The sequence below is a fragment of the Aquarana catesbeiana genome, linkage group LG05, assembly GCF_042186555.1.
Source record: "Aquarana catesbeiana isolate 2022-GZ linkage group LG05, ASM4218655v1, whole genome shotgun sequence".
Taxonomy (NCBI): Eukaryota; Metazoa; Chordata; class Amphibia; order Anura; family Ranidae; genus Aquarana; species Aquarana catesbeiana.
In genome coordinates this window covers 583,948,149-583,967,661 of record NC_133328.1, presented here as the reverse complement: position 1 = coordinate 583,967,661, position 19,513 = coordinate 583,948,149, and the positions used below count along the sequence as shown (strand labels likewise).

General features: G+C 41.4%; 1 protein-coding gene across 50 annotated transcripts in view; it reads right to left on the bottom strand.

The window, feature by feature from the left end:
* RIMS2 (regulating synaptic membrane exocytosis 2) overlaps positions 1–19,513 on the bottom strand; it is a 911,223-nt gene that overhangs the window by 29,437 nt on the left and 862,273 nt on the right. The window contains exon 1 of one of the 50 annotated variants that reach the window (XM_073632134.1): positions 9,985–10,686. The exons of the other annotated variants lie outside the window; for them this stretch is intronic. Within the exon in view, the coding sequence (XP_073488235.1) occupies positions 9,985–10,126 (142 nt within the window). The 5' untranslated portion in view covers positions 10,127–10,686. Of the gene's footprint in view, positions 1–9,984; positions 10,687–19,513 lie in introns of those variants that run through there. 50 annotated transcript variants of the gene reach the window in all.

The window sequence follows — 19,513 nt, the reverse complement described above, 5'->3', positions numbered from 1 at the left end:
TGATCTCTATGCTGAATATACTTTAAAAAGAGCTGCAGATTTTTTTCTGCACTATAACAATAAACACATAATATACACTCATTGACCACTTCATTAGGTACACCTGTTCAATTGCTTGGTAATGCAAATTGTCAATCAGCCAATCACATGGCAGCAACTCAATGCATTTAGGCATCTAGACATGGTGAAGACGAATTGCTGAAGTTCAAACCGAGCATCAGAATGGGGAAGAAAGAGGATTTAAAGTGGAGTTTCACCCCCCCAAAAAAAAAAAAAAAATGAATGTGCTTAAAAAAAATAAAAATAAAACATTTGGAGATTTTTTTTTTTTTTACTCACCTCTAAATGCCTGTTGCTAGGGGGTCCCTCGTAGTCTGCCTCCTTCGGGGCCTGGGCTCCTGACGTCACTTCCCTCGGTGCAGGAAGGGAGATCGCCTCTCCCCACTCCCTCTTGCCAGTCATCTGGGACACGTGACCGGTCCCAGATGATTGCGCAGCCAGTGATGGCGCGCGGCGCGGCTCATGCATGCGGAGTGGGTGCACGGCTGTGAAGCCACAGCTGGATGCCCACAGTTACAATGCCGGCGCCGCCGAGCGGAGGAGGGGACGGGCGGGGCTTCGATCCCCCGCATCGCTGGACCCTGGGACAGGTAAATGTCCGATTATTAAAAGTCAGCAGCTGCAGTATTTGTAGCTGCTGACTTTTATTTTTTTTAAGTGGGAACCCCGCTTTAAGTGACTTTGAACATGGCATGGTTGTTGGTGCCAGACAGGCTGGTCTAAGTATTTCAAAAACTGCTGATCTACTGGGATTTTCATGTACAACCATCTCTAGGGTTTACAGAGCATGGTCCGAAAAAAAGAGAAAATATCCAGTGAGCGGCAGTTGTGTAGATGAAAATGCCTTGTTGATGTCACAGGTCAGAGGAGAATGGGCAGGAGAATGGGTTTGAGCTGTTAGAAAGGCAACAGTTAACTCAAATAACCACTCGTTACACCCAAGGTATGTAGAATACCATCTCTGAACGCACAACACATCGAACCTTGAAGAAGATGGGCTACAGCAGCAGAAGACCACACTGGGTGCCACTCCTGTCAACTCATTTCACCAAAATTGGACCATAGAAGACTAGAAAACGTTGTCTGGTCTGATGAGTCTCAATTTCAGCGGCGACATTCAGATGGTAGGGTCAGATTTTGGCGTAAACAACATGAAAGCATGGATCCATCCTGCCTTGTATCAATGGCTCAGGCTGGTGGTGGTGGTGTAATGGTGTGGGGGATATTTTCTTGGCACACTTTGGGCCCCTTAGTACCAATTGAGCATCGTTTAAACCCCACGGCCTTCCTGAGTATTGTTGCTGACCATGTCCATCCCTTTATGACTACAGTGTACTCATCTTCTGATGGCTCCTTCCAGCAGGATAATGCACCATGTCACAAAGCTCAAATCATCTCACCACTGTTTTTTTTTAACTTGACAATGAGATCACTGAACTCCAATGTCCTCTACAGTCACCAGATCTCATCCAACAGAGCACCTTTGGGATGTGGTGGAACAGGAGATTCACATCATAGATGTGCAGCCGACAAATCTGCAGCAACTGCGTGATGTGGTCAATATGGACCAAAATCTCTGAGGAATGTTTCCAACACCTTGTTGAATCTATGCAACAAAGAATTAAGGCTGTTGTGAAGGCAAAAGGGGGTCCAACCCGGTACTAGCAAGGTGTGCCTAATAAAGTGGCCAGTGAGTGTATGTACAATAAGAAAAAAATATACAACATTTAAATGAATTTGCTGAAAACAATATCTAACCATCTACAGGTAGGATCTATTCTACATTCTACATTGCTATCAGAACTGATCAGACCCTGTGTCTCGTGTACAGATATATTTGATATTGTAGATAATGACCTCATTCAGCATGATGGTGACGGTGCACAATACAGCAAGGACAAGGGAAACAGCGAGAAGCAGCTCAGGATTTATTACCAAACTGTATATCTTCTAATAAACCATTCAGTCCAGGGAAGAGCCAGATCTGCTGTAACTTGGGCGTTCTGTACCATTAGCACAATGCAGTCTGTGCCAATTCCAAACATCCAGAAAGCACAGAGCTGTCAGGCACAAAGTTTAATGATAATAACACAAAGCTAAATTCAATCAAATCTAGCAAGCAATGTAAACTTTATATGGCTTTATCTATGTGGCTCTCTGATACAGTGGTGGCTGCATCAGTTTAAAAATGACTATTTCTTTTTTTTATGCGTTTTTCCCTCTCTTTTCTCCTGGTTATCTAGCCACTAACACACCTCCTGTATTAGAGTGCAATACAGTTCCCCACTGAGAACTGTGCGATCAAAGACAGCTGATCGCTCAGTTCTCAGGTCCGATCTGAGCAGAGTGGTGACTGCCAGAACTAAGTGCACTCCTGTGACCCAAAGAAGTATAGCCAAAAAAGAGCTTTGGCCATGCTTCCCCTTTAATTGCTATATCTACAGGGGAGCTTGTTCTGTTAAAAATCAACAGACTTACTGGCCACATCACCAAGTGAAAATAAAAATGCAGCCACCACATCTGAGAATTGGTAGGCTGCAATATAATAAATGTTTGCTTTAGGGTTTAATACTGAGGAAACTGTGCCTATAAAAAGCAGGCAGAGGAAATTAGACTAGTCACCATTACTGCCTGTGGTGTTCCTGCAGCTATTTTCCCCATTACTAACTTACCATTCCTTGTTCTGCACTATCTCTATGTAGCGTCAGACAATTTGTCAGAGGCAGGGTTTTTCTTCCGAATGTCAAAGCCTTCAGCAAGTAAAACAATGAGTAGTACAGTAGTGACATCGCCAAATCCCACTTGGATCTCACACTGAACATACAGCTATGAACAGGGGCGGACTGACCATTGAGCCACTCGGGCACTGCCTGAGGGCCCTGGGCCACTAGGGGGCCCCATCAGGGTTGCCAGCCTCAATAAAACCAGGGACAGTATGTAAAAATCTGTGTTTTTTTTTACATCTGTCTCTGAAATGTCCCTTACCGACATCCTCTTGGTCTAAAAATCCCAAGATTATAGCTGCCCCACCTCTCCAGTACCTTCTCAGCCAATAGAAACATGTCTGTGTATACTGTGTGTACATGTATACTGTGTGATTGTATACTGTGTGTGTGTATACTGTGTGTGTGTATACTGTGTGGCCCCATAATCTCTGATTGCCTGGGGGCCCCATAATCTCCTATTGCCGGGGGCCCTATGAGTTGTCAGTCCACCCCTGGCTATGAGGCTACAGAACAGGGGTGCCTAGGCGCGCTTACATTTCAGGAAGTGTTCTGCTATTTCCAGGAGGAATTCAAGACAAAAGGTAACTTTTTAGGATACTGCTTAGGCACAATTATCAATTCTAAATGTTCCTTATACCATAGTAAATAAAGCAATTTTGAATTCAGACCCACTTAATGTGAAACTAAACCCTCCTATCATTTTCAGCCAAGAAAGCTGCCATCTTGGCCTCTGTTTTATCTGCAACTACCATGAATGCTGCACATGTGATCAGTTATGACACCAGCCATTCAATGGTTTGACAATTTGGTTGAGAGCACAACCAATGTGACAGTTACATTATCGGCATGTGCCGGGCACATAACTGCTTTTTGAAACTGTTATATCGATGAGTTCAGTTCCGCTTTAAAGTGCTCTCTGAGGATATTGGAATGCCAGTTGGCCAAGACTAATGCCCTGTACACACGACAGGTTTTGCCGTAGGGATAAACTCTGAAGGTTTATTTGACGAAGTTCCGACGGAATTCCGCTCAAGCTGTCTTGCATACACACAGTCACACCAAATTCTGACCGTCCAGATCGCGGTGACTTACAACACGTATGACGGGACTAGACAACGGAAGTTCAATAGCCAGTAGCCAATAGCTTCCGTCTCATACTTGCTTCAGAGCATGCATCGTTTTTGGTACATCGGAACAGCATACAGACGAGCGGTTTTCCCGATAGGAATTGGGTCGGAAAAATTTAGAACATGTTCTCCTTCTAGGTCTGTCAGAATTTTCGACGTTTAAAGTCCGATGGGGCATACACACGATCGGAATATATGATGAAAAGCCCCCGTCAGACTTTTTCTGTAGGACATTCCGCTTGTGTGTACACGGCATTAGAAACCGGGGAGAGTTAGGCTTGGTTCACACTGCTGCGACTTGGGATCTGACTTGTGAGACCCAAGTCACATGACATGTGAAATGTTATGTTAGTCAATGAGAGTTGTCTTAAAATGGTTGTACACCCTGTACAATCACTTTTACCTACAGGTAAGCCTATAGTAAGGCTTACCTGTAGGTGCTTGAAATATCTCCTAAAACTCCACGGTTTAGGAGATATTCACAAAAAAATTGATTGCCGATGACTATGGGGCATGCGCACTTTGGAAAGGGCACATAATAGGGGTCATGCCGTGACTGGTGGCTCCCGCGCGCATGTCACAGGCCAGTCACAGAGCCGGAGTTCGCAGCCCCCGGAAGGAAGAGGGGTGAAGATGGACGCTCACTGCTAGTGGGGACAGCAGTGACATCGCGGGCTCCGGTTTCAGGTAAGTGACACATAATTGGCTACTATGCGATGCATAGTAGCCCATTATGCTTTACATTTGCAGAGAAATGAAGAGGAAGTAAAACCCACCAGGGTTTACTTCCTCTTTAATTTAGTGCTACTGAAGTCGCTCCAACTTTAGAAAAGCTTCCTGTACTACTTCAAGGCAACTTGTCTGACTTGATCCCATGGACTTTAATGGAAGTCACCTCCAAGTTGGATCCTCATCTATATTGATGTGATTTGGATCTGACATTACAGGAAGATTACCCAAGAATTCCCAAAAGTCGCTTCTAAAGTCACATCAAAGTAATACTCAAGTTACCAGCAAGTCGCCAGGAAGGTTGCAGAGTAGATCGCAGTTGTGTGAACCTGGCCTTAGGCCAGAGAACAAACAAGTTTGGAGCTATACGTTATAGCTAAGCCGGGATGGAATAAAAACTCAGAGCTTACAGGCTTTGTCCCCTATATGCATTTAAAAGCTTTTATTTTCCAATGTATTGAATTGTATATTTGAGGAAGCACAGAGCCTGGGGATAACAGCAGTAATTCATAGTCAATATTAAAAAACAACTTTTGAGGGATAGGTGAAACTTGACTGTCTGCAGGATGCCAATATACATAACTAATTTTATACTAATTACATAAGATGGTTGGTGAACAGTACTCATTTCAATACCTTAAAGTAAAACCTTCCCCCTGTCCTCCTCATCTAAAACCACTACCGTTAATGAAATAACTACTGCCGAATAAATACATAAAAAATGATTTTGGTTGCCTCATTTCTCAGTGTCTCCATATGCTAATACCCTATAGGTAATATATTTACTTATTAAATTTCCAAACCAGCCCACCATCTATATGCTCTCATTTGAGATAGATCCGGAGTGCACGATCTGTATGCTCTTCTATGTTGTCAACGTTGAAACTACAAGTTAATCAGCACAGAGGTAATATTAACTTAAATTCTAAAGCTAATCCATTTAAAAGGCACGTACTAGAAGATTTGAGTGGTTAAAATGCATAACGCATGTAGCGGAATAATACGTGTTTTCTGGAGATTTTCTTTTATGTGCTCTTCGTGTTTTAAGAAGGAAAGTTTGGGGCAATTTATAAAGAGTTAATAAGGAATACATTGGTTCCCCCTCCTGGCCATCGGCGTGAGCATTAGTTCCGATGTTTGAATATGTTTAATATTCTGGTTCAAAGGACAGGACAGGTGATGTGTGATTTAATGAAGCCTTTAGCCTGTTCACAATGGATTTGATAAAGATCGTTGTTTTTTGTACCCTCCACAGTTTTTCTTTTTTTATTAATTTCAGAACGTTTAAGTACAAAACAAAGCCAGTTGGGCATACCCTGGGCTCATAGCACATATAAAAAAAATATAAAGGGAAAAACAACTAAAGATAAGGTACTCTAGGTGATAACATCACCAATTACCTTCCACTGTTCAAATAGAATATAATAAAGGATTTTGTTTTATATTCCAATTCTGCTAATTAATTTGTAGTTTCATGCATATTTACCTAGTATTGGGTTTTTAGGTGAGATAAATTAGTAGACACAAAAGCTATCAATCTTAAACAACCAAGATGAGTTTGTTGGGCTAAAAAACAAAAAAATGTACCAATGAAAGCACGGAAAAACAAATTTATATAAAAGAGCAAAGATGATTTAATGACACGCAGATGCTGTTTTTAAGTGGAGCTAAAGTGTTGGACTACATTCGTTTGGAAAGTTGTGATGAAACCCAACAGAATTTCTTACAAACCTCACAGCCATGGGCCATACACACAGATCACAAAGCTACAAGGGGTTCCCAGCCCACACCAATCCCAAACATGAATACAGGCACGTTTCATTTGTAATATCTAGAATTAAAATTAAAATGCTTATAATCACCAAAATACACAATTTTCTCACAAATGTTGTGGAAATGTTCTCTATAATGCAGTGCTGGACCAGAACCAGAACACTGCAACATATGCTTTGGGCAGAATTGCACCTCTTCAATTTATTACATTTTGCAACATGACTTAGTAGTTTAGGGATTTTTTATTAAACAGGCCAATTTTTCTTATACTTTTTCAGAAAATTGCACTTATTCTATCATATATTTAAACAAAAAGTGATAATGTGTAAGTGCAATACACAAAAAAAATAAATAAATAAAAAATAGAGAAAAAAATAGCCAGGTTCTAACAATTGGTAATTAAAATGATAGAAAATTGCTTTATCTTATGATGTTTTTCTCTAATTTCTCTTGAGAAATTAGGGATTATACCAGGGTAGTAAAAATGATTGTAAAAACATTTTCAGCATAAAGTGAAAAGAAATCTTTAGAAATGATTGAAATCTAAACAAATTATTTTGTTTTATTATTGTTGTCTGTCTCCGAATATGGCAAAAATTAGCAGTGAATGTGCACCAAAATACTTTACCAAGGGTCCTTTTCTTGTAATTAGGGGTGTCACAAGTATACTGCGATTCCCTACTATAAACACAGCAAAAAGTATTCACACAGCATAAATGTAAACTAATAATAATAATGAGAATAACTCTATAACTGAAACTAAAGCCAACAGAGATGACATAGCATATGTTCTGTGTTCACCATGAACGTCCCTCTACACCAAATATTTCAGTTGAGGCGAATACTGCAGGGATGTACCAACCTAATATTTATTTTTTCTATTTTCTATCTTTGGAGTCCAATGATGAGGCTTATTTACTAAAGAGGACTTTTTCACTACCCTAGTCTACGCTCATTTTATATATCCAACCAGCTGGATAATATATATATATATATATATATATATATATATATATATATATATATATATATATATATATTTATTTTTTATTATTATATATCTATAGATATATAAAATTAATGACCCCCTGAAATCTCAATATGTGAAAGGAACATATGATAGGGTGGAAATTGCCCCTCAATTGGGAGATCGTAAAATGACCACATTAGTCATAATATGTAATAATATGTATCTCACACAGCATAAATGTATATTATAAATATATTTTTATTTTATATATATATATATATATATATATATATATATATATATATATATATATGACCCCCTGAACCTGTCTCAATATTTAAAAGGAACATATGATAGGGTGGAAATTGCCCCTCAATTAGGAGATTGTAAAATGACCACATTAGTCATATTATGTATCTTTGTACTCTATGTGATAATAAAGTGCATACAGAAGTCAGATGTATATTTTGTGTAGGTCTGGCCATGTGGTTGATCGGATGGAATTATCAGCTCCAGTGTATGGATACATTAGGTCGGTGATGATATTCTCTCTTATTAGTCATGTAATCTACAACATAATATGCCACAAAAGACCCTATTTATACAAAAGTATATATCCTTTAGCCCCTATCTTTGGTAAAACAGGATATGATATCACTACTTAGTTTTCAGTATAGCAACAGTGTTTCTAAAAATGTACTATGCTATATATCCAATGAAGGGGATTATCATCATCACAAATGAATCAGCAAAATGATCTGGAGTCTACATTGTGTGAATCGGCCAAAACAAGTGTATTATAATAAATCTAATTATAATATCAATGAATTTACAGCTGCCGCTAATTATTCTTGTGCCAGTTCTGTAAATTTAACCATACAAGGAAAATAAAACAGGCAGACTTAGTACATACAGGGAAAAGATGATGGTTTAATGAAAGAACCTCCTTTGTGAAATTAATCCTGAGCATTTTGCATGAATTTGCTACAAAAATGTAGAACGCAGACATGTCATTGCTACATTTATCACATTGATATTGTCCTGCTCTGTGCTGCAGCCCGTCTGTGAAGACTTCCATTTTTTGGGATGCAATAAGTAAACTTAGTTTTAAGTTGCCATATGACAGCTGATGATGTAATGACATTTGGTTCTGATGAAGAATGTATATGCAGCTCCATATCTCCAAATTCATGCTGATTAGCAGAAGTAACAAAATTGTAATATTTTATACAAGATTTAAGAACAATGAAGGTCTCATCCAAGTCACCCAAATCCACAAATCTGTTACCCACTATGTAGATATATACAGAAAATTATTTTTATTTTATTTTTTGTAGATAATTTTACATCATCTAAGTCACCCAAATCTACAACTTTGCTACCCACTGGTGGAGATTTACTAAAACTGGAGCACTCAGAATCTGGTGAAGCTGTGCTTGGTAGCCAATCAGCTTTTAACGTCAGCTTCTTTAATTAAGCTTTGACAATAAAACTTAGAACCTGATTGGTTTCTATGCAGAGCTGCACTAGATTTTGCACCATATAGTTTCAGTAAATACCCCCCACTGTGTAGAAAAGCATAAAGAAAACTATTTTTATTTTATTGTACTTTATTTTGTAGATGATTCTAAATTGATGTATGAAGCTCTTACAACTAGTAGCAGAACAATGCTCCTGACTGCTCGCCATTACCGGTGTTATACAATTACGGCTAATAGAGAGGCTCAGCAGGGTAATTATAATTAGAATATGAACGAAATGTCTTGCGCAACACATTTTATTCATATTCTTGTTTGTGATAATATCTGACTAAAGCGGTGCAGCTGTACAGATGATTATTTGTTGTCACAAGCACAGTTTATTTTTGTTTTTAATTATAATTCGAGGCTCCTATATGCTGCATTTAGTGCCTATACATTGTTACACAGTCATTTCCAGGGACATATTACAGCAGAAGCAGGGCACTTATCCCTTTTTTAGTTGTCATATTGAAATGCAGCAGGTAAATGCATAGCATTAAATGATTTAAACTAAATTACAAAGAATTTTTGCTGCAAATTCAAACATTAGATATTGATAAATTAACCAGCTGAGAGATATGAATGGTGAACATTTCATGTGACATTTATAAAGGAAAATAAACAGGGACATTATTATAGAGATAGCTAGTACTGAAAATCAGGGACATCAGGGGACAAAAATGTCAAAGGACAAATAACCAAAACCTGTGTCTGCCCATGGAAATAAGAGGCAGGGGACAAATTAGTTTACGCAGTTTTTCATCAGTTGCCGATGAGCAGCCAATCACATCATAGATGGCAGCTAATCCTCAACTGCAGGGACAGATTTTGATTTTGAAGATTTGTCCCTGGAAATGTCCCTATTTTAAAGTTCTACACTACCCGATTTATTTTATGCAAGCTACATTGCTTTCCACCCTTTTATTTACTTCTAGGTTTTCCATAAAATATTTAACAAATCTTCACAAAGACAGTTTTTTGGGAAACCGATTTTGAGGACACACCAGAAAGGGAAATGCAAAAACAAAAAAAGGAAAAGAAAATGCCCCGTCTCCCTGAAACTGATATCACCTGCTCACCTTCATCCTCCTCCAGCGAATTCATACACGGGAAGTATCCGGCCAGTGCTTCGAAGGAGGCAGACAGGCTGCTGCGGCTCTGGGATCGCTGCATTCGGAGCCCCGCTGCCCTTTCCCGCTGCTGCCTCTGCTCCCTGCCCATCTTGGACGAACCCCTGTACGAGATCCGAGGCAGCTTGGCGGATGACGGAGGGGCTCAGCAGGTAGGAAGTCTGGGAGCTGCAGATCCCCCGCTCTCCGTCCAACGGCCTGATGCCAGTCCTTGGCGCTCCTTTTAGCATCCGCTGTGTCTTGGGCATTCACTTTGCCAGCAATCCACATCCACCGGTGCCTGCTCTGGGTGCAGCTGGTACACTGTGATCTCTAGCTGGTAGCTTTGGTCAGTGCTGTACGTCTAGGAGGGTCAGATGAGGATCACAAGGGATGCTGAGGATCAGATAGGATGGCAGTGTCTCTACAGATGTGCTGTGCTTGGCATTGCACACTGTGCGGCTGCTTCTCCTCTACAAACACATGCTTTACCTCCAGCTAGTGTCTGGCTCAGTGCGCTCAGCTCCTGCCTCTTCTCCTCCTCTCTGGTACCAATCAGCGATCAGTGCGGGAGCTATGAGCCAGCCATGCACTACACTCATCTCCCCCCTCCCGTTTCTCCCTTTAACTGACTTCCTGTTGGTCGCTGGCTCCGGCAACAAGTCTCCGTGTGCCTGGAAATGAGATGCTGAGTCCTTTCCAGTTACCAGGAGCCCTGCTGCTGCTGCCACTGACACAGCAGAGAGACAAGAGGTACATGGTGGGATGATGCTGCACAAACAATCCAGTAATGAACATTGCTAAGGTTTGCTGCAACCACTCTAAAGACGAAATGTCAGGCAAGGTCTATACCCGTGTGATGGCCCCCTGCCTAGAAGAGCCCATGGTGACAATAAACTCAAAGACACTGTAAATAGTTGGCTGCCCAAAATGCACAACCGGGCAAAACATTACAAAAACATTACAGATCATTTAAACTTGCAACAAACACAGTATTGTAACAACATTAACCCTTTCGCTGCCAGAGCCGGTTTTGCGTTTTTTTTGCACATGTTTAAAAAATCATTTTATGGGCGAGATGATTGCACAAACCCCCAACACTTTATATATTTTCTGAAAGCAGACACCCTAGAGAATAAAATAGTGGTGGATCCAATTATTGATATCACACAATATTGCCGCAAAGGTCTAGAAAACACAAATTTTCAGTAGAAATTAAGTTATTTTAGAGGCACACAAATGCAATAAATTACCCAATTTTTTGGTAAAATATAAAAGGTGAGGTTACACCAAGTAAATAGATACCCAACATGTCAAACCTTAAATTTGCATGCGCCTGTAACATTTAAAACAAACTTCAATACACTGCAGCAGTTACTGGGGGGCGTGCAAGTAATCTGGCACCTGCAGAGGCACAGGACTGCTTGCATTTGACAGCCAGAAGATGGCTTGTCAGATTTACACACAAGCAGCAGCCACCGGGATTGTGTGTTAACCCCCCCCCCCCCCTGTCAGGTCCGTATGATGCATTGACCTGGCAGTGAAAGGGTTAAAGGTGAACTTTGGGCACAAAAAAATGTATTTTAATATCTTCCTCACTACACCTGTGAGCACCAAATGTCATTGCAAACCCAGATGTTACCTTGTAAAAGCAGCAGTGACACATAGGGGTAGATTTAATAAAGGCACAAAAGTTGTGCACTTTGTAAAGTGCCGTTGTACTCTGCAAGTGCAGCGCTCCAGAGCTTAGTAAATGAGCAGAAGCTCTACTGACTTCCATCATCCAATCATATGCAAGCAAAAATGCTGTTTTTTTTTTTCCGTGCACGTGATTGGATACTCTGTGAAAAGTGAAGCTTTACCTCATTTACTAAGCTCTGGAGCAACTGCACTTTGAGAAGTGCACAGTCTATTTGCCTTTAGTAAATCAACCCCATAGCTCCCAACGGTCCCTGATTTTGAGGGACTGTCCCTGATTTGGAGCAATGTCCCTCTGTCCCTCATTCCTCCTCATTTGTCCCTCATTTTGGTCTGATCCATATAGTTGTATATAAAATGCACTTTTAATCTTTCAAAAAGTGTTTCCCAGTGATAAACCTTTCATCCACCTTCTAAATTGTTGCATTTGTACATTTTAAAAGCCAATATAAAGGAATAGTAGTGGTAAGAAAAAGTCCTTGTGGATTTATTTAACCTTTTTTTTTTGGTTAATTCTCCTTTAAGGGGGTGTGGTGGGGGCGTGTCCTATGCCTACATACATCTGTTAGTAAGTGTCCCTCAGTCCCATCTCAAAATGTTGGGAGGTATGGACATTATCACCAACATAGTCTGAGCAGAGGGCAGAGCTGTGGGAGGGACTCAGCAGGGTCCACCCACTACAGGCTGCCAGCAGAAAACTACAGAAGGGGGTGGAGACAAGACCAGCCACTCTGCACAGAGAGAGAGAGCAGAAGTGAGAGGTCTTTATTACAGGAAGATTCCTGCACAGAGGTAATATCTCACACTGGATTACTGCACAGATCTGGAAGAAATACACAAAGCACTCCAAGAATCAAGGGAGAATACCATAGGCGTGCGCAGGGGGTGTGCTGGGTTGTGCCTGGGAACACCCTAATCACCCCGTGTGGTGCAGATTCCCCAAAGCCCCATAACAGGGCTCCTAATTTTTTTTTTTTTAAATAATAACAAAATTAAAATAGAACCCACTGACACTATCCACTGCCCTACTGAAACCAACCTCTGCCCTACTGACAAGTCCACTGCTCTACTAACACAGTCCATGTTTTAATACATTTGGGGTGCACACCCTAATGCAATGGGCTGCGCACACCTATGGAGAATACACATACCTCTTGTATTTAGACAGTATTTGCTTATCCTGGAGTTCAGTTTTAGGGACCCAATCACAAGCCTTGCTGAGCTCAGTCCCAATCTAAAGACAAGGACATTTGCCTTGTTTTCTATTAAGCTGCATTGAGGTGGTGTGCTCTGAAATAAGTACTGTATGTAGTACTTTTTTTCCAGTAGCAACACAGTTGCAACGCTGCTACGGTGAATAGAACGGAATAAAGTGTCACTTGTGAATTTTCAATAACGTTTGAAAAAAGAAAATAAAAAGAGTGTGCTGTGCTGGGATTGATGCATCTGCTCTGTTCCCCTCCTGCGCACACCAATGTGTAGCCAGGTTCAGTCTATTTTCTCCACAGCAGCTGGTGCTAAACCACAGCGGCATCACAGAGGGGGAGGAATTCAAGAGGAACCTATTTCCTCTATGGCTTCCTGGGTCACAGGGCAGCTTTCTGATTGGATGCTGGTGTCCCATGTGATTATGGCGGCCATCTTTGGTCAGGCAGAGACTATTTAAGACCTTTGGTGCACATTTCATTTTAGCCTAGAGTAGGGAGAGGTCACCCATCTGTTCCCTTCTCTTCAGGAGAGGTTCCTGAGGGGAAGGAAAAGTACAGGGACACGCCATTCTTCCTAGAAACCTCCCCACTTGGGTACAGACTGGCCAGGCCACATTCCACTCCTCGAGACAGATGCTGTTGGCACACCTGTGACCTTCTGCTACTGACTCCTTGCTGTTATATCTGTGAGTGCTCCTGGTTGGGTGCCTTCCTATTGGGATTGTTGTGTTTTGCTGAACTTTAATTACAATAAATTCCTGTTTTCTGCTGCCACACGACGCTGCACCCACCCACAAGTGGACAGGCGTTTAGTGGGGCTTCCTGGTGTGAACGATCTCTAAAGCTAAAACTTAATCAAGTTGGCTTTTGGTTCTTTCAGTCATGGAGGCTCACCATCACAGTATACATGGATGGGACAGACCATTTAATACTGGCAGGGTTGTTTACAATCATCAGATTTTACTTATGTAGAACTTTTGTCCCAAAAGAAAAATATTTGCTGTAACCGATTATAAAGTATTAGCTGGAGTTCAGCTTCAATTTGTTAGTGTATTTAAATCTGATAGTACATCTAGCACTACCTTGACCCCAGACCGACTATGCTGCTGTCCATATGTGCCCCCTGTGATCCTTCATCCAGAGTGTGGCCCCTAATACGGGAGGTGTGATACTGGACAGATCACCAGGTGAAAACAGAGGGGAAAAGCCAAAGAAAGGAAAAGTAATGCAGCCTTCACGTCTAATGATTAGTAAGCTGCAATGTATTATATTTTTTAATTTTTTTATGTTTTAAAGCGGAGTTCCACCCATTTTTTTAACCTGCAAGTATTCCCATGCCCATCCGCAATGCTGTTGTAAATTGCCACATTTTTTACATATATTTTTTCTAAATACCTTTTTTTTTTTTTTCATTTATTTCTTGCAGCACTTCCAGCTCCGGCCACCTAGACGATTATGTCACAAGGCGATTCCCATGGACTCCTGGGATATCGGCATCATCTATCCCAGGAATCCGTGGAAATCGTCTAATACTATAATCAGCGCCACACAGTGACATCACTGCACAGGCATGAGATCGGGAAGTGCATGCTGGGTAGCCAGCTGCACCGAAATCTCGGAAATAAAGACTAGCGGGCTTCAGATGCTCACAACCACATTGGACCCTGCGTGTTTCTGAGATCAGGTTAGATTAAAAACAAACAAAACATTATTGACTGTATCGAAATGTTAAAGTGGTTATTAAAATTAACCCACTTCTACTAAATTGTCTTATCCCCTCTGTACCATAATAACGTGTCCCTGTGCTATGTAAAAAATCTGCCGATCTGTACCGATAGAAGCTCCGCTCCGGGCGCTTGGCCGATTCCTCTCTTCTCTCTCCTGCTCACAGCTGCAGTGGGCGGGGCCGAGCCCTCCTGCTGACGTCAGCTGGGGAGGAGGGGGAGAGAGGACACAAGCACAGGGACACATGTTATTATGGTACAGAGGGGATAAGACAATTTAATAGCAGATATGAGAGCAGAAGGAGTGGGGGGGGGGCAGCCATGGCTGGTACGAGCAGGGAGGGGGGAGGAGGACAGAGGAGACACAGACACAGGAGAGCTGCAGATAGTAGGCTGTGTATGACGGAATCACGCAAATTGACCACGGTGTCAAGGCTCAGCAGCCATGATTATCGTGGTCAGTTTGCAGAGGGGAGGGCATAGCCAGGCAGGATCAGCCAGGTTTTTTAGGGTATACAGGGGGCCCAATGACACAGCACAAGCACTGTGCTGTATAACATGCTTTAACGCCCCTGGCGGTATTCATGAGTCTGGCTCGGGGTGGAATTTCAGTAACAAGAGCGGTAACTCCGAGCTCGGGATTGCATCGCAGCATCCAGGAAGAGGTTACCTACCTTGTCCCCTGGATCCTGCGATGTCTCCCCGCAGTGTGAGCGGCTCGTCCTCCGCTCGATTCATCATGGAGCCGGGCTCCGTTCCCTGCGAGTGTTGCGACGCACGGGGACAGAGAACGGCGCCAAATTCAAAAAGTGAAACACACACAATACATACAGTACACTGTAATCTTACAGATTACATCACTGTATGTAATTATTTCACCTCCCTTTTGTCCCTAGTGGTTTCTCCAGTGCCCTGCATGCAGTTTTATATTATAAAAACTGCTCTTTCTGCCTGGAAACTGGAGATTGTCCATAACAACCAAAACTGTCCCTTTACATCAAAAGTGATTTTAAAGCAGCTAGAAAACAGCGATAATAAATTAGAATCACTCTCAGAATTGAGCGATAGTGATTTGTGGGGAGATCTGTCATCAAATACTGAAAAGTAATGACAGCGACAATTCTGCAAGAAGAGCAAATTTCACTGGTTTTGATTTGATTACATTATTGAATATTTTTTATTATATTATTATTTGGTATAATTATTTATAGTTATTTATTATATTATAATCTATGTTTTTGTGTTTCAAACTTTATCACACCTGAGATGTCTACTAGACTCTTGTTTGGACAGATTTAAGTGTGTTATTGCTAAGAATTATGCCGCGTACACACGGTCGGACTTTTGGACCGGACTGGTTCGACGGACGCCGACGGACCAAATGCGGCGGACAATCCGATCGTGTGTGGGCTCCACAGGACCTTTAGCGGGCTTTTCCAGTCGCAAATCTGACGGACTTTAGATTTGGAACATGCTTCAAATCTTTACGTCGTAACTCCGCCGGAACCAGAAATCCGCTCATCTGTATGCTAGTCCGACGGACAAAAACCGACGCTAGGGCAGCTATTGGCTACTGGCTATCAACTTCCTTATTTTAGTCCGGTGTACGTCATCACGTACGAATCCGTCGGACTTTTGTGTGATCGTATGTAGTTAAGTCCGTTCGTTAGAAAGTCCGCCAAAAGTCCGTCGAAAGTCTGTCGAAAGTCTGTCGGACGGGCTGTCGGACTTTTGTAGCCGAAAAGTCTGACTGTGTGTACACGGCATTACAGGCCTACAATAAAAAAACGCCAAATTTCCATGCAAAATAATTGTACCGCTTTCAGCACCTAAAATCCGACATAAACAACGCCAGGGAGGTTAACGGAACAGGATTTGTTTTTTTGGGTTAACAAACACTTTGAAGTAGAGGTAGGAGCAATGACTGGAAGCATTTAAAAAAAAAATATATATATATATATTTGGGGACTGAAACTCTGCTTTAAGCCATGTTTCAAGTCTTGGGCAGCAGAGTGGCCTAGTTGTTGGCATATCTGCCTTGGACCACTGGGTTGCTTAGTTCAGATCCAGCCCAGAACACTATCTGCATGGAGTTTGCAACCGATAAAAGATAAAGATCTTATCTGCCAAAAAGATAAAGATTTTTACATATCTTGCTGATATGGTACACAGATGATACGCCCCTTTCTGTGTGCCAAACACTGCGCTTATGGGGTGAGCCCCTCCCTCTGAGCAGCTGCTTAAAATCAAAAACTCATGTGATATAAAATAAATGATACACTATATAATCGCCCTCACCAATAGTGTGATCAAATAGCAGCGCTGAATACCTAAAACATACCCTAATTCAAAAAAATTGTATATACAGTGATTGCTCAATGTGATAACTAAAAGTGATAATATTATGTGTCCATAATAAAGAACCAAACAGTGTTTCTAATGAACACTCCTCATGCAATTAATTGGTGTATAACAGCAAAAAATCAAAAAAATCAATAAAAAAGTCCAAACATAAATAGTGACATAGTAAAGTAGTAGTGACAATATCAAAATTATAATCTTCAATGATGATATCTTCCACCACACCGCTGTGAATGTGATTCCACTCCCCTTCAGCGAGCAAACTCACCAGCTTTTTTTTGCCTTACACTCTCGTGTTTGGCTTGTAGGCTTTTCCCACACAGTGGGGGTAAAGTGATCACCTCCAATCAATATCCGTATGGTAAACCGCAGTATATAAGCAAATGCTCTCTCCACATGAAAGAAAGGAAAAGCGAACCAATAGTGCAGTAACGCAACACACTTTAATAAAAGTAACACTCTCCTTCACCATACAACTCACATTTTCCAATTTTCAATAACGCAAAACAGCACAGCAACACTTGGTTATCACCAACAGCACTTCAAACGGTAACCTGGACGTATGGTGGTCACGGCGGACCCAGGTGCTCGGTGAACGTGAACACTCTCACCCGTTCCTTAGAGCCCTCCGTAGCCACTTCCCCGCTCACTCGTATGGCGCCGCCTGTCACAGCGTCCTACGTCAAGCTTCCTCGATTGCCGTATAGCCGTGGCTATACGAGTGAGCGGGGAAGTGGCTACGGAGGGCTCTAAGGAACGGGTGAGAGTGTTCACGTTCACCGAGCACCTGGGTCCGCCGTGACCACCATACGTCCAGGTTACCGTTTGAAGTGCTGTTGGTGATAACCAAGTGTTGCTGTGCTGTTTTGCGTTATTGAAAATTGGAAAATGTGAGTTGTATGGTGAAGGAGAGTGTTACTTTTATTAAAGTGTGTTGCGTTACTGCACTATTGGTTCGCTTTTCCTTTCTTTCATGTGGAGAGAGCATTTGCTTATATACTGCGGTTTACCATACGGATATTGATTGGAGGTGATCACTTTACCCCCACTGTGTGGGAAAAGCCTACAAGCCAAACACGAGAGTGTAAGGCAAAAAAAAGCTGGTGAGTTTGCTCGCTGAAGGGGAGTGGAATCACATTCACAGCGGTGTGGTGGAAGATATCATCATTGAAGATTATAATTTTGATATTGTCACTACTACTTTACTATGTCACTATTTATGTTTGGACTTTTTTATTGATTTTTTTGATTTTTTGCTGTTATACACCAATTAATTGCATGAGGAGTGTTCATTAGAAACACTGTTTGGTTCTTTATTATGGACACATAATATTATCACTTTTAGTTATCACATTGAGCAATCACTGTATATACAACTTTTTTGAATTAGGGTATGTTTTAGGTATTCAGCGCTGCTATTTGATCACACTATTGGTGAGGGCGATTATATAGTGTATCATTTATTTTATATCACAAAAGATTTTTACATGTTTGTGAAAAAAAAAAAAAATTTGCTCTGGAGCCGAACTGGTTATAAGACGTATTTATCGTTACAGTTTTATCATACAGTACTGTATGACCTCTGAGATAATACTGTGCATAGCAGGCTTATTAACACCGGTGTCTCTGGTTATTACTTTATAGTGTTGGCAACCATGTCTTCTCCAACCCACTCACATGTCAAACATACATCCAACATAGAACACTCTCTGCTAAGCTTCTACAAGCACACGGCATATATAGGAAGTGCCTAAAGATTGAGGTCTAGATAATAATTCCCCAGATGGTATGTACAGATTGCACACATTATGTGATTTGTGTGATATTCATCTCATGTTCACTACAATCTCTGTATATGAGAAGGAATGCATATGGTGGTTATGAGATTGCATGGTGGAAAAAGACATGATTGATTTTTTTTTTTTTCCAGGTACTTATATAGTGCCGTCAATTTACGCAGTGCTTTACATATACATTGTACATTCACATCAGTCCCTACCCTCAAGGAGCTTACAATCTAAGGTCCCTAACTCACATTCATACATACTAGGGACAATTTAGACAGAAGACAATTAACCTACCAGCATGTCTTTGGAGTGCGGGAGGAAACCGGAGTACCCGGAGGAAACCCACGCAGGCACAGGGAGAACATGCAAACTCCAGGCAGGTAGTGGTTGGGATACGAACCAGTGACCTAGTGATTGATAATTTACGATTATATCTTACCCTTCAATTGAAATCCACTTTCCCGTGTGAGGCATATTGATTGAATGGTTTATCAATTATCAATCAATTAATCTGATCAGAAAAAAAATCGTCATCTACGAAAGTTTGTATGGCACTGTTTTTTTTTTCTTTATTAACCACTTGCCCTCCGGAACATTTACCCCCCCCCCCCCCGATGACCAGGACATTTTTTGCGATACGGCACTGCGTTATTTTACCTGACAATTGTGTGGTTGTGCGACGCTATACAAAAATTAAATTTATGTCCTCTGCGGGTTTTTA